At 35.2% G+C, this 25393-nt stretch overlaps 1 protein-coding gene across 2 annotated transcripts; it reads left to right on the forward strand.

The window, feature by feature from the left end:
• On the forward strand, nucleotides 1–24315 carry LOC133689888 (ABC transporter A family member 1). Of its 2 annotated transcripts, XM_062109985.1 has the most exons (40): nucleotides 1–220; nucleotides 591–670; nucleotides 903–1071; nucleotides 1349–1431; nucleotides 1551–1767; nucleotides 2424–2653; nucleotides 2745–2805; nucleotides 2967–3053; nucleotides 3441–3673; nucleotides 3807–3921; nucleotides 4014–4103; nucleotides 4952–5172; nucleotides 5253–5365; nucleotides 6333–6439; nucleotides 6576–6638; nucleotides 7961–8047; nucleotides 8354–8452; nucleotides 8531–8715; nucleotides 10012–10066; nucleotides 10171–10242; nucleotides 10566–11273; nucleotides 11411–11589; nucleotides 12203–12413; nucleotides 13049–13132; nucleotides 14408–14449; nucleotides 14544–14640; nucleotides 17966–18093; nucleotides 18188–18292; nucleotides 18771–18917; nucleotides 19140–19397; nucleotides 19494–19626; nucleotides 19787–19866; nucleotides 19981–20088; nucleotides 20319–20469; nucleotides 21350–21486; nucleotides 21575–21649; nucleotides 21783–22086; nucleotides 22475–22608; nucleotides 23834–23892; nucleotides 23972–24315. In XM_062109985.1, the coding sequence occupies exons 1-40, from the start codon at nucleotides 134–136 to the stop codon at nucleotides 24051–24053; spliced, it is 5676 nt and encodes a 1891-aa protein (XP_061965969.1). In that variant the 5' UTR covers nucleotides 1–133; the 3' UTR covers nucleotides 24054–24315. The 2 variants fall into 2 exon arrangements, with proteins under 2 accessions (XP_061965969.1, XP_061965970.1); XM_062109986.1 differs by lacking the exons at nucleotides 1–220; nucleotides 591–670; nucleotides 903–1071; nucleotides 1349–1431; nucleotides 1551–1767 and having other exon boundaries at nucleotides 2582–2653; nucleotides 2745–2810.
• Nucleotides 24316–25393: the final 1078 nt, after the last annotated feature.

Below are 25393 nucleotides of genomic sequence, written 5' to 3' on the forward strand. Positions count from 1 at the left end.
TTTTACCAGCTACACCTTCCCTCACACTTTCCTCTCCCTCTAGTCACCTCGTCTCTCTCTCCAATAGCTGCTTCCAGTCCTTAGGGTTTTGTAGAGAGAGAAAGAGAGGAAATTGAAAGAAGAAAACTGAAGTATGGGGAATTCAACGAGGCAGTTGAAGGCTATGCTTCGTAAGAATTGGCTTCTCAAAATTCGCCATCCTTTTATCACTTCTGCTGAGGTAATTTTTATTTTTAATTTAGTTCAGGTTTAATATTTTTCAATTTGGTCTTGAATTTACTCGATTTTCTTCGAATTTGACTGAAGTGTTATTTGATTTTTCTCTTACTTTTGATTAAATTATACGATTCTTGTGATTTTCTTTGTTATTTCGCATGATTCTAATTATTGATCATCACTTATGTGCTGTTTCTTGATTTTTGTTTTTATTTTTTATTTTCCTCGTGCTTGAATCAAGCATCTGGTTTCTTTTGTTCAAATTGATGCGAGTTTTTTTTATTTTCTTCTCATTTTGTAACTGTCCGTTAATAGGATGAATTGTTTTTTTGTTTTCTTTCTTTCTTTGTTAAAATTTGCTTTTGATTTTGCAGATCTTGCTTCCTACAATTGTAATGTTACTGCTAATAGCGGTGCGGACAAGAGTTGATTTGCAAATTCACCCTGCGCAGGCGTAAGTTATCTTCAACTTTCACTGTGATTTAAATTTCAATGCTACTTCGCTGGTTATAATTCAGTGACAAAAAACGATGAAGAGTTTCGAAAATTGTTTCTACTTTGTTAGTTTAAGCCAAATACAGAGAATAAGTATAGCAAATTTTTAATTTCATGTTTATGTTGTGGAATTAGCTCTTTATGATGTCGTGGGAAGTAAATGTTTTTGTGGGGTTGTTGAATTGTTTCAGGTGTATAAAGGAAAATATGCTTGTAGAAGTAGGAAAGGGTATGTCCCCGAATTTTCAAGAAGTTTTGGAGGCATTGCTGGTGAGGGGAGAGTTTTTGGCTTTTGCACCGGATACAGAAGAAACAAGGATGATGATTAACTTAATGTCAATCAAGTTCCCTCTACTGCAGGTACCCATTGAACATCTTTTTGTGATTTTGCAGGTTCAAAACATATTTGTACCCTCCAAACAAGGATGTACTCTCAAAATGTGGGTTTGTGCATGTGTGCGTTATACTTCTATACTTTTCTGTATGACATCCATCAAAGATTTCATGGAAGTGTGGTCTATGGAGAAGTCCTAGATAGCCTCTGTTGTTGTTGTTGTTGTCGTTGCCGCCGCCGCCTCTCTTTATGATTAGGGCCTTTGTGACCGAGAGATTCATGGATTTGATTTTGTAATTTCAGCAAGTTTCTCTGATCTACAAAGATGAACTCGAGTTGGAAACATATTTAACCTCTGATCTTTATGGCACCTGCAGTCAAGTCAAGTAAGTTGTACTCTTGGCATTCTGGTAAAAGTTCATTCCTCATGGATTCAATTCATTTTTATTATGGTTTTAGGCTGCGGCATTGACATGCACGATGATCTTTCCCCCCTTTTCTTTAGGAATTGCTCAAATCCAAAAATCAAAGGAGCAGTAGTATTTCATAATCAAGGTCCTCAGCTATTTGATTACAGTATACGACTTAATCACACATGGGCTTTCTCTGGGTTTCCTGATGTTAGAACCATAATGGATGTGAATGGACCTTATCTCAATGACTTGGAACTGGGTGTTAATATAATACCGACAATGCAATACAGCTCCAGCGCTTTTTTCACTGTATGTTTACTTATTTCTTCTCACGTTAATTTTTCTCCCTGCAGTCCACAAATATTTATTTGCTTATTACAAATGCTGGTAATTTGTTTTTGCTTTGAATGTTGTCTAGGTTTGTTATAAGTTACTTCTTATTAAATTATTTTTGCTTGTCTATGAACCAAGCGTGGCTGTTGTAGTTTGAAACATTTACGGATTTCGCTTTCAAATTTCAGCTATAGCTCCTTCCATTCATGGTTATCATGCACTGCTTTTTTTTTTTGGAACTTGAAGAAGACTGGACAAAATTGTTTGGAAAGAATAATTGAAATTTCATGCCTTACTGAAATTAGCTTTACATGTTTGAAGTTCTTTGTAAATATTTGGATTAGACATTTGGCACTATTGTTATTGTTTAGTTAGATTGTATGTTATAGTCTTGATTTTGAATTTTGGAACCTCATAATTGTGGAGACAATCTTTTATGCTCAAAACTAAAAATTTCCGACTTAATTGGCTAAATATACAAGCACCTGACATTGGAGCTCTTTTATTAATCCTGTACAGATTCTCTAATTTATCCTTTTATGCTTTAGATTTATCTTTACAAATTGTGCTGGGAATGCCGTACACTTTTCAAAGAGTAAATTAACAAGGTTGAGCTTCCATGCTTTCTGCAGCTTCAGCAGGTAGTGGATTCATTCATAATATTTGCCTCTCAGCGAACTGAAACCGAGTCTTCAACTGAACATATAGAACTTCCATCGTCCAATTCATTCAACAAATCTTCCTCGCTCAAGTTGCCATGGACCAAATTTAGCCCTTCAAAAATTAGAATCGCTCCCTTTCCAACACGTGAATACACCGATGATCAATTTCAGTCAATTATCAAGAGCGTCATGGGAGTATTGTATGTGTTTTTACCCCTAAGGTTTCAAAGTTTTTCTATTATCCTTGTTAATTAAGATTGTTTTTTTGTTTTCCTGGACTTGCATGAGCAGGTATCTTTTGGGATTTCTCTACCCAATCTCTGGCCTTATCAGTTATTCTGTGTTCGAGAAGGTTTGGTAATGACTATGATAGTTAGCATTAAGTTTACTCTATATCTGTATGATTTTCTTGCTTTTGTTGTATCTTTCCTTATTTTGACATTTTTAAATAGAGAAATGCGCAGTCAGTGTTAGTGTTTGTTCTCAGTGCATCCTTGATTTTTAATGTTTCAGGAACAAAAGATAAGAGAAGGTCTCTACATGATGGGCTTGAAAGACGGGATATTCCATCTTTCTTGGTTTATTACATATGCTTTGCAGGTGAACAGGTTTTCCTTATGTCTTTGGATTGAATCACCACTATTGCATGTCCTTACTTGCTCGTTTTGAAAGATTTGGATTATAACTTGATGCAATTGATGCCATTCTATCTAATGTGAGAAAAAAAGATACTGTATGTATGCAAATTGCGTGTATGCATGCATGCATGTACACATGTTTAATTTGCAATGTTTTGCTCTTCTTTTGGTTAGCAGTCCATGATTAAATGCCATGAAAGGTTCCAATGAAGTTGGTCAACGGCTCAAGTTATGTTAACATGTTTTTAGGCTCGAGTTCTACTAGAAATTAGAAATGCTTCACCCTTGGCAAAGCTGTTTAGTATTGAATAGCCTGTTTCTCATTTTTGGTAGTTTGGTACTTTGGCAGTTTGCAATTTCATCTGGGATCATTACAGCTTGCACCTTGAATAACCTTTTCAAGTACAGCGACAAGTCAGTGGTGTTTGTGTATTTTTTTTCATTTGGACTCAGTGCAATTATGCTGTCCTTTTTGATATCTACATTCTTCACACGAGCAAAAACAGCAGTGGCAGTGGGTACCCTTTCGTTTTTTGGGGCCTTCTTTCCTTATTACACTGTCAATGACCCGGCTGTCCCTATGTAAGTAGTCATGCTATGAACAATTTTATGCTGGCAGAGTTTAACGAAGAACATTTTCTTCCTAGTTGCATTTATTGCAAGTTCTCATATTTTATAATGCAGGCAATATTTATCTAATGTTTTGTACCTATAGGATATTGAAGGTCCTCGCCTCTTTGCTATCACCTACAGCCTTTGCTCTAGGATCAATTAACTTTGCCGATTATGAGCGTGCTCATGTTGGACTTCGCTGGAGCAACATATGGCGGGTATATTCTGTATTTGGAGTTCTTCCTTTGCTTTTGATTATTTTAGAAGCCTTTTTATGTGCTTCTAAACTTTTGAGACAATATTGGTGCAGGAGTCATCTGGGGTGAATTTTTTGGTCTGTCTTCTAATGATGTTATTTGACACATTGATATACTGTGCTATTGGCCTCTACCTTGATAAGGTACATCTCTTAAACTCTTTTTCTTTCATGGCATGTTGGAAGAAGTGTTATACTCTACTCTTATGGGTATAGTTTCTTCCTTTACTGTATGTTGTACTGGCAAAAGATAGTTTCGGGACATTTATTCTGTCATTGGTAGGGTTAACATCCCTTGTCCAGCGGGGGTTTCTTGCTTGGTTACATGGAATGATCTGTTTCTGGTATATGTTGATCCTGTGAACATTGGTTTCTCTTAGATTGTAAAGTTTGTTGTGCCAGTATTGTTGACCGTTTCAGAACTGTTTTTAAGTGGGCTTCTTGTCTTTCTGTCAAGATTTGTATAATGTTGGGAATGGTGAATTATCTTGGTTGAGTATCAAGTTTTCTAGCACCGATACTGTAATTATTAACATTTTATATACATAAACATAGATTTTTTTTCACAGCTTTATATATATTGAATAAAATCATAACCATTTAAAAGTTAAGTCCCTAGTCATGTAATTTTGATAGTTTCTTTAACTAATTAGTGACACACATCAAGTGGCTTTATTGAACAGCTACGCATTGCCATAATTGAAGTTCTTCTATGCCTGTAGCGTGGAAGAAAATCATAGCAACTGAAAAGTTATGCTCCGTGTCATATAATTTTAATGCATTAATATATGCATTAAGTGGTTTTTCTCATCTGGTAGGTATTGCCGTAATTGATTATGGTTATTTCACCTATCAGAAATGGGAAACAGTTAGATTGTATCATCTATGATCCATAGAGGAGCACACACCCTGAATTCTTGTTTGTTCGCAGCTATATTTAGTTATGCTATTGCATGTGTTCTGAACCTTACTGATATCAGTCATCTTATCAGGTCCTTCCCAGGGAAAATGGGATGCGTTACCCGTGGAACTTCTTATTCCAGAAGTGCTTCTGGAGGAAGAATAATTTTGTCAAACATCATGGTTCCAGTTTAGAATCCAACTTTAACGATGAGCTTTCCAATGAAAGGGCAAGCTTTTTAGGAAATAATACCCATGAACCTGCTGTTGAAGCAATAAGCTTAGATATGAAGCAACAAGAACTTGATAAAAGGTACTCACTAAATACGAAGCTATCTCTGTTTGCACTGGATAATGAATATTCTCCTTACATTTTCTTTGTTCAATTTTTAGATGCATCCAGATTAGGAATTTGCGTAAGGTGTATGCTTCTAAAAGGGGAAACTGTTGTGCTGTCAATTCTTTGCAGCTTACCTTATATGAAAATCAGATTCTTGCTCTTCTAGGTTGGTTGTGTAATTCACTTGGTTCTCCTTCATTTCTGTTTCATGCTTGGTCTTTTGTATTTATTCTAACTCCTAGTTTGATAGCTGAAAATTAAAATGATGATTTTCTACCAATTACAGTTGTTTTTCTGATAATATGTATTCTGTTTGAGTCTGTGACACTTGCATTTCTGATATGAGCTCTGTGAATCCTACACTTCTAAAATGGCTTTATAATTGAGATCGTTCTGTGTTTTTTATCTTTTCCCCTTAATAAAATAAATAGTCGTTGCATAAAAGAAGCTTTATGAATCTGATCTCTCAAGGTTAAAACCTGAAGAATCATTGGATCGGATTTAACTGCCCTGATAGTCAATTTTTAATTTGGAAGGGCAATGAGTTACTGGTCTTGTATCACTCAAGTTAACCAGCTCCATTCTGTCCACCATATATAGGATAGCTCTCTTATTTATAGTGAAAAGATACCTCTTTTTCCCACTTAATGGGATAAATTGTAATGAGTGTAGAGTACCTTGTTCAAACAGACATTGTTCTTCTGGTCATCTTTCAAGGTACCTGCATGAGGAATCTCATTAAATAATCGACTTAACATCTGCCAGTAATAGACAATTTTTATCCTCAATGATATCCACAGACACCCCCAAACTCTTACTTGACTAGATTGTCAAGAGACTTGGTCATTTTGTGCAAGTCATAACGCTTTGAGACTCCTTTTAGGTAGATCCCTTGGAATCTAATACCCTCTCTGTGAACATTAAACTAAGCTGACAAAGTGTTGGAAGAAATTTATTTGAGAAGTGAATTTCTTATCAGTCCTAAAATACATGTATGTGCTTGGGTTTTTCTCCATGACATGCAGATGCATTGCTCTGGGTACTGTAGCTTTTTATGGAAAAGAGGTAAACCTTATTTATCATTTTGGAGGATAACAGTTTTGCTGTTCTGATATAAAATTATCATTTTCAAGGACATAATGGAGCTGGAAAAAGCACAACAATTTCAATGCTTGTTGGTCTTCTTCCTCCTACTTCTGGGGATGCTTTAGTATTTGGAAAGAATATCACAACAGACATGGTAAATTATGTTTTCTTTTTCTCAAAGTACCTTTTCCTTTTTGCCTTTGCGGCTCCTCTGTTTGAATGGGCTGCTAAGTAACCTAAATCATCATTTGCTCTGTTTATAATATTATTCAATTGGTAATCTTTCATAGGATGAGATACGGAATGGACTTGGTGTGTGCCCTCAAAATGATATCCTTTTTCCAGAATTGACTGTAAGTAAGAAGCATGCTTTGTTTTTTCAATTTGTGTTGTACAATATACCTTTAGTACTCTTTAATTCTGACAATAAGTGTTTATTTCTTCTTCATGCTACCTGGATATTACATGCAACCGAAGTTTTGGACTAGTTATTTGCATGGACACATTAAGAAAATTGAACTATACTGACCATATTTTGTCTTTAAACTTGTCAGTTACAACACTTGCCCTTTCAAGTGTAGTATAAGAAGTTTTTTTTTGTTCTTTAACCGCTTTCATATTTAGTTTGTGCTCATGATGAAATGGAATAGTTGGGATAGCTATTGTGCCTGTCGCATGCGTATTCTGGAACTTGAGAAATGTAATAGCAAATATCAGTTTCTTCAGAGATATGATTGCGGTGATGTTGCTACAATTTTTATATATGACTGGATCTCAAAGGTTATAATCCACTCATATGCATCAAGTCATCTGCTAATTGTAATATGAAGTATATACTATTTTAACTAATAAATGCTGTAGATTTGATAACAGCTGATCCATCCTTTACTATCTATATCTTCCAATTCATTTCTCATTTAATCTTTGTCTGTTGGCTGTTTTTGTCCATGATTATTAAGACACCTTCATGGCACTTTGGTTGCAAGTGAACTGAATCTTTTCTGTTAGGATTGTAATTGTAGCTGTGGATCAAGTACAATTCATTGCTGTTAGAACCATAACAGTATGAGAACCACTAAATTCATGGTACAATTTAATGCTTAATTAGGATGGAAGGATGCCAGAATTCTTACCAGCTTTTTGCATAATCTCAAAGGAAAAACTCATGCTTAAGTTTGGCTCGGTCCTTGCTGCCTATTCACCTAATAGGAACACAAATCTGAGAAATAATGTGGGTTCTTTAGTTGCATGGAAGTTCCTGTTGAGATTCCTTTAAATACTTTATGGAGGTTCACGACTCAGATTCATGGACAGTGAGGGAGGGAAAAATTCCTTGAGTTCTTATTGTGGAATTTTCAACGAAGCTACCTCTGAAAGTCATGATGCTTAATCTTATACTTGAATCAACTATTTGATCTATGGCCACAACTAGATGAACCTGTTAGTGGTTATGGCACTATCTCTATTGCTGATATCTCTGTAAAAACTCATTCTTGGACAAGTTGATAAATAACTGATTTTCTTTAGTTGCTAGCTTTCGATTTCCAATTTTTATTCCAGGATTTGTTTGACTGGTATATTAAATGGATCTCATTTTTTTTTTTTTTTGCTTGAGATGGTAGATGCTGAATTTTGGAGATTGATTAAGTTTGAATTGGTTAATTACTTTATCCAGGTGAGAGAACATTTAGAAATTTTTGCTGCATTGAAGGGTGTGAAGGAAGATATTTTGGAGAGGGTCGTAACTGATATGGTCAATGAAGTGAGTTTCTCTTCATATAATTTGGATCTGTCCTTCATATTTCACTCAATATTTTGAATTATGTCGATCAATAATGTTTATTTTGTAAGTTAGCATACATATAGCATCCCTTATTCTTAAGCCTGGATGCATATAACATTCAGTCAACCTTGAACTGATACATTCACTCCTTTGTTTGGCTTCCTTTACACATTTGATATTCTACATTTTCTTAGCTCGAGTACAAGTTTTGGTATGCAGTAGGAGCTTGGAGAATGAACTTTTTCTTAGTTAAAAATTGAAAAAAAATTGTTTTGTGGTGTTTAGGTGGGTCTGGCTGATAAGGTCAATACTGCTGTGAGGGCTCTTTCTGGTGGCATGAAGAGGAAATTATCTCTGGGAATTGCTCTGATAGGAAATAGCAAGGTGATTTAAATATGAAAGCATGTTCTTGTTTCTTGTTGTTGGAAGTGTGAGGAACCATTTCTCATTAGTCTGTCACAGGTCGTAATTCTTGACGAACCTACGAGTGGGATGGATCCATACTCAATGCGCTTGACTTGGCAGTTAATAAAAAGAATAAAGAAGGGCAGGATAATCTTACTTACAACACACTCGATGGATGAAGCTGATGAACTAGGAGATCGGATAGCTATCATGGCTAATGGATCCTTGAAATGCTGTGGAAGGTAAATTCTTTTAGACCATTATCTGATATTTTCTTGGGTCAACGAAACCTCATTATTTTCAGAAACTATTTTGTTAGTGGGCAAATACCAGTTTAAGAGTAGGACAGATGTCACATTTCTGATGCTTGATTTATATACCTTCCTCAGAAAATGGAACTAAAAACATATTCTAGAAATAAATGATTGGTTTATATTGGAGTTCAAACATGGTGAAGGTAGCATACCTTCTTTTCATTGAGTGCAGCTCACATGATGTTGTCGATGCAATGTCATGAACATTTCTTAAGCAGCTTTCTGTTTTGAAATTTTTGTTTGTATAGTAAGAGACAAATACAAGAATCCTACAGTTATGGAGAATGATTGATTAAAGTGGTGAATGAAAAGAAGTTTAGATGGTTTTGGTGATAAAATCTTGGGAACTTTGCCCCTTTTAGTGGTTAGAGATAGTATAAGGCAAGGCCCTTTTTTGTTAGTTTGGATTAATTTGATCATTTCTTAAATATATTGGCAGATCTGTTATTCTGTGGACCATACACTTCATAACATTTGTGTTCTTAGAATCTACACAACTCGTATAAAGAACGTCCTCCTGACACGTGAAAACCTGTCTAAGATGATTGCCAAATGGTTACAGAACAAAGCATAATTTACAGTCATCATTACTATTTCTATTTTTTCTCTCTTGTCTAGACTCTGTAGAGGCTAGAAAATAACTGCAATAATTAATTTTCTATATGGGAAATTCTGGTTTGTGCTGCGATTCCATAAATTCTCTTTCCAGCTAGACAACTTAAGTTTAATAGAGCCATGGAGTTCACCATTTAATCTGATTCTGATACCAGATGTAGCTTTTTGAGAAGTAATTGCCCTCTTCTTGGTGATTGTCCAATATCCCTTATGAAACTTTGACTGGTGCTTTTGTTAAAAGCTGGATCAAAGTATTCCTACTGTGACCTCTGAGAAATCATTTTTAAGCAAACTTTCCTCTGATTTTTATGTGAGCGCTTCTTTCAAGATCATGCCTTGATAAATCTTGGTTGGTTAACACTGGTAGAATAATTGGCCATTTGTGTCTTTTACAAATTGGCTTGATGTAATTGTTACTCCGGATTATGTTATATCTGGAGCATACTACACCATATCAATGTTTTTGTTCCTTTTCCCTCTTTTTTTAATTCTATGCACCTTCGATTTGATCCGAGATTCTGTAAATTGTTAAAAAAAAAATGACGGTTTGTATTATGTAGAATAATTGTTAGTTCACGATGTTTACATATCAATCTTTGTTTTTAACAGCTCCCTATTTTTGAAGCATCAGTATGGGGTTGGTTATACCCTTACATTAGTGAAGGTCAGCTCCTCAATCTGATATTTTTCAATGAAACTTCTTAATGCTCATGTATAATGGTCTTCACCAAACTATTGGATGATGCTATTTTTTCTCTTTTCTTTCAGTCGTCACCTACTGCTTCTGTGGCTTCTGATATTGTTTACCGCCATGTTCCATCTGCAACGTGTGTGAGCGAGGTATCAACTTTGACATGCATTGGACATTTCTTAAGCTGTCCTCTCTCAGGACCTATTAAGATGAACATATAAGAATAGAGTTTATGAAGAATTTTTCAAAAAACCCCTGATTGCTTCTGAGTTGTTTATGTTAATGTGTTTGGATTTAAGCTTCTGAATTTGATTTATTATTTTCTAGCACTTTCTTTTTTACTATGCATGCATGCATGTTCTAAGTTTACTTGTTTCCCAAAAGATTCCTCATGTATTCATGATGCTATTAATATGTTATCCCTGATGATCTTCCTTTTTTAATTTTCATCTGTGGTTTACTCTCTCCCCAGGTTGGAACTGAGATTTCTTTTAAGCTGCCTTTGGCATCATCGGTTTCTTTTGAAAGCATGTTTAGGGAAATCGAAAGTTGCATGAGAAGATCAATTTCTAAATCAGAAATGAGTAGTAGTGAGGACAAAAGTTATCTTGGCATTGAAAGTTATGGTATTTCAGTCACAACTCTGGAAGAGGTATTCCTGAGAGTTGCAGGATGCGGGTACGATGAAACTGATGATTTCGTGGACAGAAACAACATTCTTTCATCTAACTCTACAGTTCCTGCAGCTTATGACAATCGCCCTTCCGAAACAATTTTTGATGCAAAAAATTTGGGAAATTATAAAAAGATTATTGGATTCATATCTGCCATGGTGGGGAGAGTCTCTGGTTTAATGGCCGCCACAATCTTAAGTTTCATCAATTTCTTAGGTATGCAGTGCTGTAGCTGCTGTATCATTTCAAGATCAACATTTTGGCAGCATACTAAGGCATTATTCATAAAGAGGGCTATATCTGCTCGGAGAGATCGGAAAACAATTGTTTTCCAACTCCTAATTCCTGCCATTTTCTTGCTTTTTGGTCTTCTTTTTCTCAAGCTTAAGTCACATCCTGATCAGCAGTCTGTTACTCTAACAACTTCACATTTTAATCCTCTCTTAAGTGGTGGTGGTGGTGGTGGTCCAATTCCTTTTGATCTATCCTTGCCTATTGCAAAAGAGGTTTGTAGATCTTATTTTTTTCTTCTTCTGTCTGTTGTTATGTATGCTGTTTTCACAGCCTTTGAAGTCATAAAATATGACTGGCTGTTGAACTTCCTTTTGAGAACATTTGAGATCTTCAAAGCTGCTAAATGCAGGTTGCTGCATATATTAAAGGGGGGTGGATTCAAAACTTTAGACAAAGTGCATACAGATTCCCTGATGCAGAGAGGGAATTGGCTGATGCAATCAAGGCAGCTGGACCAACTTTGGGACCAGTTTTACTTTCTATGAGTGAATTTTTAATGTCTAGCTTTAATGAATCCTATCAGTCAAGGTGTGTTGACCTGAACTCTGAATTTCTTTCCACTCTCTTATACAGTTTTCTGAACTGCATTTAACATTTCATCATGTATTATCTGTAATCAATCTTCTTGCCAGCTTCATCATGTTTCAGTTTTTCATACCATTGTGAAACTTTTGCAGCACTAAAGTTTGCGATATCTATTCTTTTCTTTCATAAAATAAATGGTGTAAGCATCTAAATCCTTGTATATGGAGCCTATATATCTTTTTCACAAAGCCACAGGTAATAGCATAACTATTAAATGTATTTTTTTTCACTGGGTTTGGGCTGGTGTCATATATTGTCACCTTTTATGCAACCAATCTTTTAGTAGAGGCCTTTTTGTCATTCATATTAGCTATCCCCTGCTGGTCCAGAGCGTAGTTTCTCAATTGTACTTGTTTAAACAATGTGTTTAGATTTTCAATGGATAGTAAACTGATATTTCTCCTAAATTGGACTGTTAATTTGGGACACAGCCAATTTATGGGTATAACACTTTTTGCCAAGAAAAGCAGTTGGAACTTCTGGTTGATTATATCTTCCATGCATGGCTTATTGATCAGATGCTTCTTTTCATTTCATGATATATTATCATGTGCAGGTATGGGGCCGTTGTGATGGATAAACAACATGATGATGGAAGCTTGGGATATACCATTCTACACAACAGTTCCTGTCAGCATGCTGCTCCAACCTATATCAATCTAATGAATGCTGCGATTTTGAGGCTTGCTACTGGTGACCAAAATATGACAATTCAAACACGCAACCACCCTCTGCCGATGACCAAAAGCCAGCACTTACAACATCATGTATGTTTCCTTTCTCATGCTAGATGTTTTCAAGCCTTCTAATGGCTGACAGCAAAGATTGATCCATATGGATTAGACTTCTTTTTATAGATTTCTATCCCAGTTATTGAGAATACTATAAAGAAAATTATGTTGAAGGAAAGCCATTGGGGGATGGAAACTATTAAATCATCTAAAAAATCTGTGTCTGAATATGTTTATCATATTTGGAACATTTGTCATATGGACACTGGAGGTTTTAAATGTGGGGCGAGGTGGGGTGGGTATGCTGTACTAGGGAAGACATTCTACATGTTTGATTGGGGACACAATCTCTTACATTTATTATTGTGTATTTAGTTGCTATCCTGTGATACATGGCATCCAATTATGTTATGAATGGAGAACTATAGGCTTTATAATTCAATTTCAACTTGAGGGAAGAGTTATACTGAGACATTGTGAAATTTGAACAGGTTTTATTTCTAATTATAACGAAATGGATCCTTGAGATTTGTTTGATGTTATATTGTATGAAGTTCTTCACATCATGATGTAGGAGTGCCTTTGTTGGCATTTACTCTTTCTATGACTCTCTCAGAACAGTTCCATTCAGACAATGCTTGAATTTATTGCATTATCTTGTGAATATGTAGGATTTGGATGCCTTTTCTGCTGCAATTATTGTCAATATCGCCTTCTCATTCATTCCTGCTTCATTCGCAGTTGCCATTGTGAAGGTATTATTTCTGAACTCTATTGGGAAATGTTTAGTCTAAGCACTTTTCTTCACAGCTTTACTGTATCTCTCTACTGGGTGGGCATGTGGTAGTTTTGTTAGCAAGAAGATAGTTATATTTTAGTGTATTATGATTCTCGGAACAATTGTTTGTAGTCAATGAAGTTGTTGTGGATAAATTTCATTCACTTGGAATCTTGTATAAGATTTCAGCAGGGTCCAGATGTCGTTCAATTTGTTTTAGGACTCACTCATGGTAATAAGCTAAAGAGTTAGAATAAGCGTCCTATCTGATAATGTCTACAACAAAATTTCACTTATTAGCATGCAACTTCATTGTAATTCTTTTAATGAGCATTTTATTATAATTTTTTCCATGTGCTTTTGGCCTTGTTTCATTTCTGAGATTTTAGATGGCATTATAATGTGATTTGTTACTAGAATGTATATTGACAACTTCAATTTGGTGGTGACAGTAAATTTGTTGTCTTTGGAAAATTGAAGTTGAGGCCTTAATTTTTTTTTTTTTGAAAACGTGATTATTATTGATATTTCATCAGCTTGGGATGTTTCTTTACAAGTTGGTAGGTGGTCTGGTAGTGTTAAATGAATATAGGCAACAGAATATAAAATCCTTGCACCAAAGGGAATTGCATTATTCATCTTGATGGGATTATGGTCCTCCAGTCCTCTCCTGCCCCATAATATTTACCTCTTTTTTGCTTCTTTTGCAAATTCCTCCATTGCTAGTCTTACATTTCTTGTGATAAATAGATGACTCAACTCTAAAAGAGTTATTTTGGTTTAAGGAACATATTTTGTTTTTTGAAATATAGTTAAAATTCATTAAACAACCTGTAGAGATGTTATTGGTCCAATATAACGTATATACAACTCTAAATGTGGTGCCCACCCAACCTCACTTATATGTTTTGCTTTTCATATTAAAACAACTAAAAATAGTTCAAGGTTCTTTTGGCTTCCGAACATCATATGTTTGGCTTTTCACTACCACCATTATTTCTCTTGGCTTATATGACCTTGTACTTATTATAACTCTTACCAGTTATATACAGCTACTAAAATAACTGCATCTCTAGCTGAGTTTATTCTAGCTTGAAATTCATGCATTGATCGATACCAAAACTACTTCACCTAATCTATTTTTATGAGAGTCTATTTTTATGCCTAGTTACTAACATCAATGAAATAAATATTTGCATTTTTTTTGTTTTTCTTCCATGGGAAGTATTTCATATTATCTAGCTTGATGCAGGAACGTGAAGTTAAGGCAAAGCACCAACAATTGATTAGTGGGGTATGTTCATATTTTAGAGGTGTCAGCTCATGAAACTTTGCTTATTGGAAATATATTTAAAAAACTAACGTTATAATAATGTCCTTCCTCTCAGGTTTCTGTACTTTCATATTGGGTTTCTACATACATCTGGGACTTCATTAGCTTCTTAATTCCTTCATCTTTTGCTCTCTTACTGTTCTATATTTTTGGTATGTTTCCAGGCTCTCATTCCTGTCTATATACTTCTAAGGAACTTAATTTAGGTTTATGAGTTTTGCTTGGTCACATTTATGCCATTCACATTGGTTACTGACTTTATGCATATAACCAAGATGCTATTAATTTATTTTTCAATTTCTAGTTATAGATCGCAAAAAATGTTTGGCAACATACGAGTAGTTCAGATGCTTAAGTTGTCTTATTAGATGTATCAATATATGTTCATGCTATGGTATGATATGCTAATGTTACTTTTTGTAAGTACGTTGGCAATATCAATTATTGAAATGTTAAATTGTGTAACTTGGTGTTTTACTAGGATGCATGTTAGTATTAGACTGATTTCTTATGGACATGGTGTGACGTGGGGAAATTTCTTCCATATTCTTAGCATCATAATTTGTATAGCATTATTTCATTATTGATTAAGATTTTTAGGTTTTGAGGAGTTTGAGAAGAGTCCAAGACGCGGTTTGGTAAATCAAATATAACTTTTAATCTGACCGTTGGATCGAACTAAAATTTTAAAAGAAGATTTTTAAGGTTCTTTTCCCTATTGGGTTAAAATTTCACGATGATCGGAGGTCAAAGATCTTCAAATAAGGCCCAAAGTTACTGTGCGAGATTGTCTTTATTTACCTTATTGTATTTGGATTTTTTTTTTCTATTTAGTTTAGGACTTTTAATTTAATTAGTATTTTTCTATTTTGGAATCATAATGCTAGATAGATTATATTAGTTAGGTAAGTTTTAATTATGAATCATTTTCTATAAAAGATTTTAGGGCTAATATAAAAAAGGATATCTAGTTTATTTTCATATGAAGATTATTATTCGGACTTTCAATGAAACACTAGAGTTTTTTCTCTAAATTCCCATACAACTTAGGTTTGTAACTTTAGGACATGAGAACCCTAGCTTTCGTCAATGCTATACGCCGCGTCAATTGATATTAGAGTAGTCGACCTCTTTGATAGATGAAGACAGTAGCAACCTGTTTTGCGATGTGGGAGTGGAGGCCCTTCGGGGTGTTGTGCGGGCTCAAGCAGAAATTAGATTGTTGGGAACAAGGGTTTGATTGTTTGGAGCAAACCGTAGTATATCTAGCTCAGCTAATGGGTAATGTAGACAAGGATCGTGAAGAGGAGAGAAACTTGTCTGGAGACATATCTCGAGGTAGGCCAAACCCCAGACCCGTTCCTGAATTTGATGAGATTCCATTCTATGATGGGAGATTTTTGAAGAAAAGATTTATTAAGTGGTTAGCAGAGTTGGAATCTTACTTTTATTTCAACAAGGTTACTTATCATAAAAAAGTAGGACTTGTACACAATTTTCTTGTGGTGTTGAAGAATGGTGGTTTGAATTTATAGACTTTAGAACTCGTTTTGGTATGCCTTTAATTTCATCTTGGCAAAATTTGAGATGATCATTTGGAGTTTATATAAGATGATTATGAAGATATTTTACATTGGGTAGATAAAGCAAATAGTTTCTTATTATTTGTCTTATGTTCAACCTTCTCAAAAAGCAAGGAGAAAAAACGTGAAGGAGTTCAGTGAAAGCAAAATTTCAAAGTCATCTAATCATGTTGAAGATAACGTGATCAAAAAGGGTGTTGGCAAACAATTTCAGTCTTTTGACCCTAAGTTGGAGAAGCTAGTGGTAAATGATGATCTTTCAGTCATGGATGAAGATCTTGCAAATAAGGACACGGAGGACATGAATTTTTTTTGACAATTCTCTTAAAAATATTATGAAAGATTATCTTGTATTTTTCTTAGATACAAAGGTTGGAGTATTGAAAGTTATAGATGATGATGAGGTCAAGTTTGAAGAAAAAGAATGTGTGAAGGAACTCCAAGTGGACTTCATAGGAACGACAAATTATAACATTAAACATGGAGTTTTCTTTAGCAAGCTCATATCAAAAATTAAAATTTAAAGCTCACCGGTCATGGACATGCTACTTTGTGAATATGTTGGCTTCAATACTATATTCAAAATATTTGTTCATTTGGAGTGGAAAAGTTTAATTTTTGACAAATAACTTGAGGACAAGTTTTTGAGAAATAGAGGGGGTTGACGTGGGGCAATTTCTTTCGTATTCTTGGCATAAAAAATTTTATTGTGTTATTTCATAAATGTTTTAAGATTTTTAGGTTTTGAGGGGTTTGAGAAGAATCCAAAACGCAGTTTGGTAATCGAGCATAACTTATAATCCGACTGTTGGATAAAGCTGAAATTTTGACAGAAGATTCTGAAGGTCCTGTTTCCTATAGGGTTAGAACGTCATGATGATCAGAGATTGAGAGACCTTCAAATAAGGCTCAGAAGTTATTGTGTGAGATTGTATTTATTTACCTTACTGTATTTGAATTTGTTTTTCTATTTATCCTAAGACTTTTAATTTAATTAGTATTTTATTATTTAGAAATTCTAATGTTAGATGTATTCTATTAGCTAGGGAAGTTTTCATTAGGAATCCTTTCCTATAAAGGATTTTAGGACTAGTATAAATAAGGATGTGTAGTTTATTTTCGGATGAATATTATTATTCAAACTTTTAATAAAACACTAGAGAGTTTTCTTAAATTTCTCTACAGCATAGGTCTGCAATGAGCTTGAGAAGCCTAGCTTCTATCCACGCTATACGCCACAAGTTACCAAGCTAGAGAGTGCAATTGCATTTTCTTTATTTTTCAACTAATTTCAGGAGTCTATTTTTTTTGCTGAAAATCTCTTGCTAAAATAGGGTTTCTCATTTCTATAAGTACTATCGGTTAGCATATTGATTGATGCATTCGACGTTAGGCATTTTGCTGGGTGTTCATATGGACATGGCAATGGATGTATATATTTGATATTCTATTTTGAAAGAATTCTTGAATGAGTTTAAAGGGATTTTATGGGAGCATGCTATTACCATATTTTGTTACTTATTTTCTTGTTTCTACCCATTCTTTTCTAGGTTCCACCCATGCTGAGTGATGACCATTTCTTAAGCATTGTGGATAAAATATCTAATTGGGAATCTTTTTTACCTACAGGCATACTTCCATTCAAATTCCAGTTTCCATACTTTTGGGAATTAGACAGTACTGAAAATTGAATGCTGTTGTTTATAACCCTTGTGAATACTTTTCTGCATAACTATGGCAAACTAGGAGAAAAGTTTCTTTGGTTATGTTTGTTACTGAATTGGCTCTGGATGAAACACCATCCAGCCATGACTGCCTCAAATTTTCACTTTTTTTTTACAATAATATATTATGGTCAATATTACTTGCTGACAATATTATTTTGGGTCTGTAGGTCTGGATCAGTTTATTGGAAAGGATTGCTTCTTGCCAACGTTCCTCATGTTCTTAGAGTATGGACTAGCAATTGCGTCTTCAACATATTGCCTTACCTTCTGCTTTTCTGAACACTCTATGGCTCAGGTAGTGCTCTGTCCCTCCCTGATTCAGTTTTCCGGACTTCCATGCCATTAATTTCGCTCCACAGTGAATGTTGATGTTTTTACTGTACGTGCAGAATGTGGTTCTGTTGGTCCACTTTTTCACTGGGTTGATTCTCATGGTTATCTCATTTATCATGGGCCTTATACAAACAACAGCAAGTGCAAATAATTTGCTTAAGGTTGATTCCTTTCTCCAGAGTCAGATGCTTTTGTATTGACCATACATGACATTTCTCAAACCAATCAAATGTCAAGACATCTAAGCGGGCATTACAAGAGGCAGAAAGGGTTTTGTTCCATTCAGAAACTTGAACTATAAGAATCAAGCATATCCAAACTTCATTTAAGCTATCACAATGTTCTATTTCTTTAAGCCTTTTAGGACTTTTATTTATCTGATGTTATTTTGGGGTGTTGAGAGAGACAGGATGGTTTGAGTAAATGAATAGGATGTGGAACTCTTCATCCTTCACATCCTTGAGCATAAACCTATCCATCCTGCAATAGTTGCATCAGAAAAGAGAGATTTTTGAAAACTTTGCACTTCCACCCGTCTCACCACACCGAACTGGAAAAACATGGTGCATTGCATAAAATTAGAGAATTCTTCTGCAAGTGCTGCATAGCTGAAGTCATTTCCCTTATATGCTTTATCAGAACTTCTTCAGATTATCACCAGGATTTTGCTTTGCTGATGGACTCGCTTCACTGGCTCTTCTAAGACAAGGGATGAAAGATAAATCTAGTAATGCAGTTTTTGACTGGAATGTAACTGGTGCTTCCCTTTGTTATCTCGGCTTTGAGGTTAACTTTTTAATACCCCCCTCTTCTGCTATAATGTTTTTAACTTTAAAGTTACATCCTGGCAAGTTTTTGGTGGTAGAGAGATGTGCTCATTAAAAACCTTTTTTCTCTAATAATGAGAAGCTTAGCTTGTGACATTGAAGGGGATTGAAAAAAATAATTATTATCCACACCTACATTTCTGTTGAACTAGGGCTGATTCAGTTCTCCCACTTGTGACAGAGCATCGGTTACTTTCTTCTCACACTTGGGTGGGAACTGTTGCCTTTTCACAAATTGACTCCAGTAGGAATTAAGCAGTATTGGAGGAGCATCATGAATCTCCAGCATGACACTCATGATTTAGAACCACTTCTAAAATCTCCATCAGAAACTGTTGATCTCAACTTTGATGAAGACATAGATGTGCAAACAGAAAGAAATAGGGTACTTGCAGGTTCCATTGACAATGCTATCATCTACTTGCGTAACCTTAGGAAGGTATTTCCTATTTGTTTTCTATTACAGTTGTTTCATGTATACTGATACTGCAACAATCTACTACTGTATTATAGCAATTTCTTTTCCTTGTTTTAGGTATATCCTGGAGAAAAACATCGTACAAAAGTTGCTGTGCGTTCTTTGACTTTCTCAGTTCAAGCAGGAGAATGTTTTGGCTTTTTAGGAACGAATGGAGCTGGGAAGACGACTACATTGTCAATGTTAACTGGTATATTCCATTATTCTTCGTGTAATATAATCTGATGTCTTCGATAGATATCCGTGACTAGTTGTAAATGTGTTTCTTTAATTTATTCAACGAGGCTCCTTTCTTACAGAATCATTAAATCGATGCTTCATTAATTTTTTTCCTTTTCAAATTGTTGCAGGAGAGGAATCTCCAACTGATGGAAGTGCTTTTATTTTTGGTAAAGACATGCGTTCAAATCCCAAGGCTGCCCGTCGGCATGTATGCCTCAACTTCTCTGTTTCTATTCCTTTTCTTGATAGAAGTTAGATTCTTGTTGGATGATATATGGTTGACATTTATCTAACTTGCCAATGTTGTACCAATCATTTGCAGATTGGGTATTGTCCCCAATTTGATGCTCTATTGGAATTTTTAACTGTCCAAGAGCATCTCGAGCTTTATGCAAGAATAAAAGGAGTTGCAGATTACAGAATAGACGATGTATGTATATTACTCCAAGTTTAAGAGTACTGTAAACCTAAGCTGGTGGTTTATTCATGATTTCCAAATGCTATAACTAGAGTTTACAGGGTGAATAAGTGCTCCAACTTGATTTGCAAGGATTCATGTCTAGTTTACTACTGTATAAAGCAAAAGTCTGTACATACAAAAAAGTTACATGAAAAAAATCTCACCAACTGACATTGCAAGTCATTTAATCCTGTGGGCAGGTTGTAATGGAAAAGTTGTTGGAGTTTGACTTGCTGAAGCATGCCAACAAACCATCTTTCACTCTTAGTGGGGGAAACAAACGCAAATTGTCTGTTGCAATTGCAATGATTGGAGATCCACCTATTGTAATTCTTGATGAGCCATCGACAGGTAAGCGCACCAATCCCTTGCATTGAAAATTCCCACCCGGGGGAGGGGGTGCCGGTTTTTTTCCCATTAATACATTCTTGAAAAATAATGATACAGAAATCATTGTAATCATCACTTGCTTTAGATAGCTGACCTTTCGTTTTCACTTCACCATCCATATATATTCACTTCTGCTAAGTAGAGAATGAAGCTTTGAATTTGCAGTATAATTTTCTTTCTTAAACCCCCACCTCTATCCCAGTTTTTGATTTCATAGATGTTTTCATATCTAACCAGTGCAAACTCTAGTTGAATTCAATGTGCACCATATGTTGTGTGCATTTGGGATTCTGGTATCTGGATCAATTTTGTGATTTTTCTTTTGTTTCAAGGTTGTGTTAATAGTGATATTACAGAGCTTTCATCAATTTTATACTAATGCAATGGCTCATCTTACTCTCTATTATCTGGAAGCATTTTCTTCATGTACAATTTTGCAATGTTTATAGGAGCTCTGACAGAAAACAAAACATATTTAAATCTAATATCGAGACCAGCAGACCCAAGTATGTGTTGCACTGGCTCCTTTCTAAGAAAATGTAGTTTACATATTTTGACCCTGAAACCTTTTCTGAATTGCCTTTCCATGCAATATTCAAGCCATTTTTTAAAATTCAAAGAGTTCTCTTGGTGGAAACTGAGATTTTTCATCTTGTACTCATATTTGCACTAGATCTAGAATTTATCTTCTTTTTTCATTGTTTTCAAAGTGTCCTCTAGAACCAGCCTTGGGGAAATAATGTTGTTCTCAGTAGGAAATTTCTTTGATCATCGATAACTCAAGATTATTGTTCTTCTTTAGCTCAAATGAGTGTCAGATGCTAATTATTACTGATTTTAGGCATGGATCCTATTGCTAAACGATTCATGTGGGAAGTCATATCTCGTTTGTCAACCAGACAAGGGAAGACAGCAGTAATTCTTACTACCCACAGCATGAATGAAGCTCAAGCACTGTGCACCCGAATAGGAATAATGGTACCAATTCACTCAGTGCTTCACAAGCTTCAAAAACCTGGTAATGACCATTGACAGGACTTGTTTTTCTCCTGTTCTAATTTTGAAGGTTGGAGGCCGATTAAGATGCATTGGAAGTCCTCAGCATTTGAAAACACAATTTGGAAATCACCTTGAACTAGAGGTATGTCATGACTCAAAGATTAATGATCTTTATTTTGAGGGTGTTAATTTGAATGAATAAGATTCAGGAACTTACATTTACAATCCTTCTAGAGACTGGATCTAATTTTTAAATTCTCCATTTGTGCCCTCAGGTTAAGCCTACCGAAGTCAGCTCTGTAGATTTGGAAAACCTTTGCCAAACCATTCAAAGCAGACTTTTCGACATTCCTTCACATCCAAGAAGTTTACTAGATGACATTGAAGTTTGCATAGGGAGAATTGACTCCATTACATCTGAAAATGCATCAGTGATGGAGATCAGCTTGTCTCAAGAAATGATTATTTTGATTGGACGCTGGCTTGGAAATGAAGAAAGAGTGAAGACACTTGTATCTTCAACACCCATTTCTGATGGGGTCTTTGGTGAACAGTTATCAGAGCAGTTGGTTCGAGATGGTAATAATCCGTGAACATATTGATTGTCAGTCCATCTTGTTCTTCCTCTGTAATTAGGAGTTTCACATACCACCATATATTCTAATCCATTTATGCGTTTAGCACATTATGTTTCATTCCATCTTACACATAAACATTCTTCTAGTATGACGGTTATGAGTTGTCACCATATATTTTTCTTGTTAACAATGCATAAGTAAACTTTATCTATAATCTTGATAATATAGTTTTCAAAAAAAAAAAAACACTTTGGGAAATCTACAAAAGTCTCTACCTTTTTGAGTTAATTTATTGATTTCTGTGTGGCTAGTGGCTTGGTGCTTCATACTATAGTAGCCATTCTTTTCTCCAATTCTAAGTATTATGATTTGCTTTTGAGTTTCTGTAGGCGGGATACCTTTGCCAATATTTTCAGAGTGGTGGTTAGCTATAGAGAAGTTTTCTGCTATTGATTCATTTATCCTGTCATCCTTTCCTGGGGCAGCATTTCAAGGGTGCAATGGTTTGAGTGTTAAATATCAGGTAAACTTCATAATAATTTCATCTTCTTATTGAGTTTGTCCATGGAGTTTTTCACCTTTGATGTTTGAAATGGTATAATTTCACTAATCCACAGCTCACTCACTATTGACGTGCTTCTAGATGATGGAAATTGAATAAAACTGGAAATTCTTGTCCTGGTTTTGTTTTTCCATTCCAGTTCATTTCTGTTTCATTAATATTAATATCTTCGGGAATAAAATGAAATATATGGAATTTCATTCCTTTAGTTAATCAGTGGTGGAGTGTAGTTGCATGTTTTCCCATTGCGAAAAGGACCTGACACTGCTATTGTTATTTCATGGTAGAAGTCCAGGTACTTAAACCTTGTAAAACCCACTTCCATGTTAATATATCAAATTCCAAGTGGTCAGAATTAAAATACCGATGGAAGGAGAAATTAGGTGCTACTATTAAAGAAAGTAGGTGCAAGCATGAATCAATCAAAGCCAGAATAAATAAATAAAAGCCCTAGGCTCTTGGAACCAGAAGGAACCAGAAGGATGATATAAGGATGCATGGAGGTTCTGTTAATCAGGAGCTGTACACTTCATTCTTCCAATCTTATTCTTTCCCATGTAGCCTGAAACACTAAAGTGGAAAAAAATAATAAATAAAAGCCATAAGCTCGGATTTTGTTTATCAGGAGCCTTCTACTTTATTCTTTCAATCCCATTTTAGGCTTTATGAAACCCAAATAAGAATCAGGAATGTTAGGTTCCTGGTGAATGAATCATAAGTTTGAAAAGAAAATCCTTTGAATTATTTTGTGAGCCCTTGTAATTTGCTTTATATCAGTTTGATGATAGAAATTGATTGATTTAAGTTGCAAAGAATTCATTTCAATTAATCTGTTTCACTTGCAACTCAATCAGTTTCACATCAGTGTTAGAGAAAGAATAGTGATAGAAAAAACAAGTTAAGATAGCAAGCATTTTAGTTTGAAACATTAAAAATGCTTGGGTGTTTAACTACAGATTTTGGGCATTCGTAAGTAGTATAGGTCTCGCAATATTCCAACTACTAATATACCTAAGCAATTTATGCTAATGAGGATGCATTCCTTTCTTAGCATGAGGGTGAGGGGTGTGTTTCTTGTGCGTGCATGCCCACGGGCAAGCTCTCATGTGTGTGAGTTGCATCCATTTCTCTTCCAGCAGTCCAGAATGGCATCTGCAGGTACTGACCGGCTCAATTTTTATTGCAGTTGCCATATAGTAAGGACCTATCGCTTGCGGATGTTTTTGGACACATCGAACAAACTAGGTGAAGTACACCACTACATCTTAAATTAATGCTCTTTTTTCTCGGTGAGTTTAAACTCAATAGGTATTCTTTACTCCAGAAATCAACTGGGCATAGCAGAATACAGTATCAGCCAGTCAACACTTGAGACCATTTTTAATCATTTTGCAGCAAGTTCTTGAGGTAACTTCAAATTCTCAACACTGTTTTTATGCCCCTTATTTTTTTTCAGATGGGTTGTATGTATGAGCAAAGAGATGCTTCTCCTTCTGTTAAAAAAGGAATAATTTATTAATAGTTTGTAAATAATAGCAGTCGAAATTGTATGTGCATAGTTAAACCCGGAATATTAATATCCCGCTAACTCTGGTGTATGAGATTGTTTATCATAAAACAAACTAATATTGATCTGCTCGTGCAATTCACATGTTGCATGGGATACAATGGACCTGTCTCGGAGCATGTTAAGTGATATTTTGTGCTCAAGTAGTGCTTTTGGCTTTCACAATCTGAGAACTACTCCGATGATTAAAGCTGTGGTCGGCAAAACTCTGATAAAAATTTATTATGCTTTGCCGTTGAAATATGTGATCAGTGTTCGTAGCAGTCGATCAATATTGTCCTGACGTTTTTCCCTGTACTGTCACTCGTCCATCACAATCCTTTATTCTTTAGAATATCCTCTCTTTTTCAGTCAAAACCGCCGATATTTTGGGTTTTTTTCCTCAAATTCTTCTTTTGCTCATCACAAGAAGGCCCACAACATTTACAAGCTACCCAAAGAGACATGAATCTACGAACTTCGTATCTAAGCTTAAGATATTTCACTATAATATGGCAGCACATTCTTTGCCACTATTAGATGGTAATTTTATCCGCTCTGACGGACATCTGACATTTGCCTTTCTTCCAACCCAATGGTTTCGTACCCATCTTAATTTCGGTAGGTGCAAAAATATTAAGAAATCTGAAAGTAGTAAGAAAAATATGTTAATATCAAGTGTTTGTCTAATGCATGTCATCAGAGCATGTGTCAATGTTGTTTTATTTCCCACTGTTTATCGAGCGACCAGTAAATCAGTAATTTACAAGGTCAGAAATTTTTAAATTTCATTACCTGTACCCTTTAAATCGAATGCCCACTCCGATCCAACCTTGCCCTTGGAGGGTCGAAACTCGCTCATTTATTTTGGCTTGTTCTCGAAAGAATATTTTACTAGTCAACTAGAATCTATTTGGTCTGTTTATACTTTTCTTTCAGCCATCAAATTGTTTCCACAATATTTCTTTTATGATATTTTCCCTCTTGTGCATGTTGCAAAGAAATTTTTGTTTGCTGAACACATGGCATATGTCCTAACACCTCACTAGGTGCCTGACAAATGAGACTTGCAATTTAGGATGCAGAATGCATTTCCGCGCACTGCAACTTCTCAGCCGAAACACACGCGCACACAGCCCCGAAAAGTTTTATATCCCTGCACGGGCGCGCATACATACATACATATACATATATATACAT

Source organism: Populus nigra, chromosome 3 (genome assembly GCF_951802175.1).
Source record: "Populus nigra chromosome 3, ddPopNigr1.1, whole genome shotgun sequence".
Lineage (NCBI taxonomy): Eukaryota > Viridiplantae > Streptophyta > Magnoliopsida > Malpighiales > Salicaceae > Populus > Populus nigra.

Excerpts from the sequence above, each read along its gene's own strand:
- LOC133689888 (XM_062109985.1), top strand. The coding sequence starts at position 134 with ATGGGGAATTCAACGAGGCAGTTGAAGGCTATGCTTCGTAAGAATTGG. Across the intron at positions 1,432-1,550 it reads GGCACCTGCAGTCAAGTCAA|GAATTGCTCAAATCCAAAAA; the intron begins GTAAGTTGTACT and ends CCTTTTCTTTAG. Across the intron at positions 6,440-6,575 it reads AGAATATCACAACAGACATG|GATGAGATACGGAATGGACT; the intron begins GTAAATTATGTT and ends AATCTTTCATAG.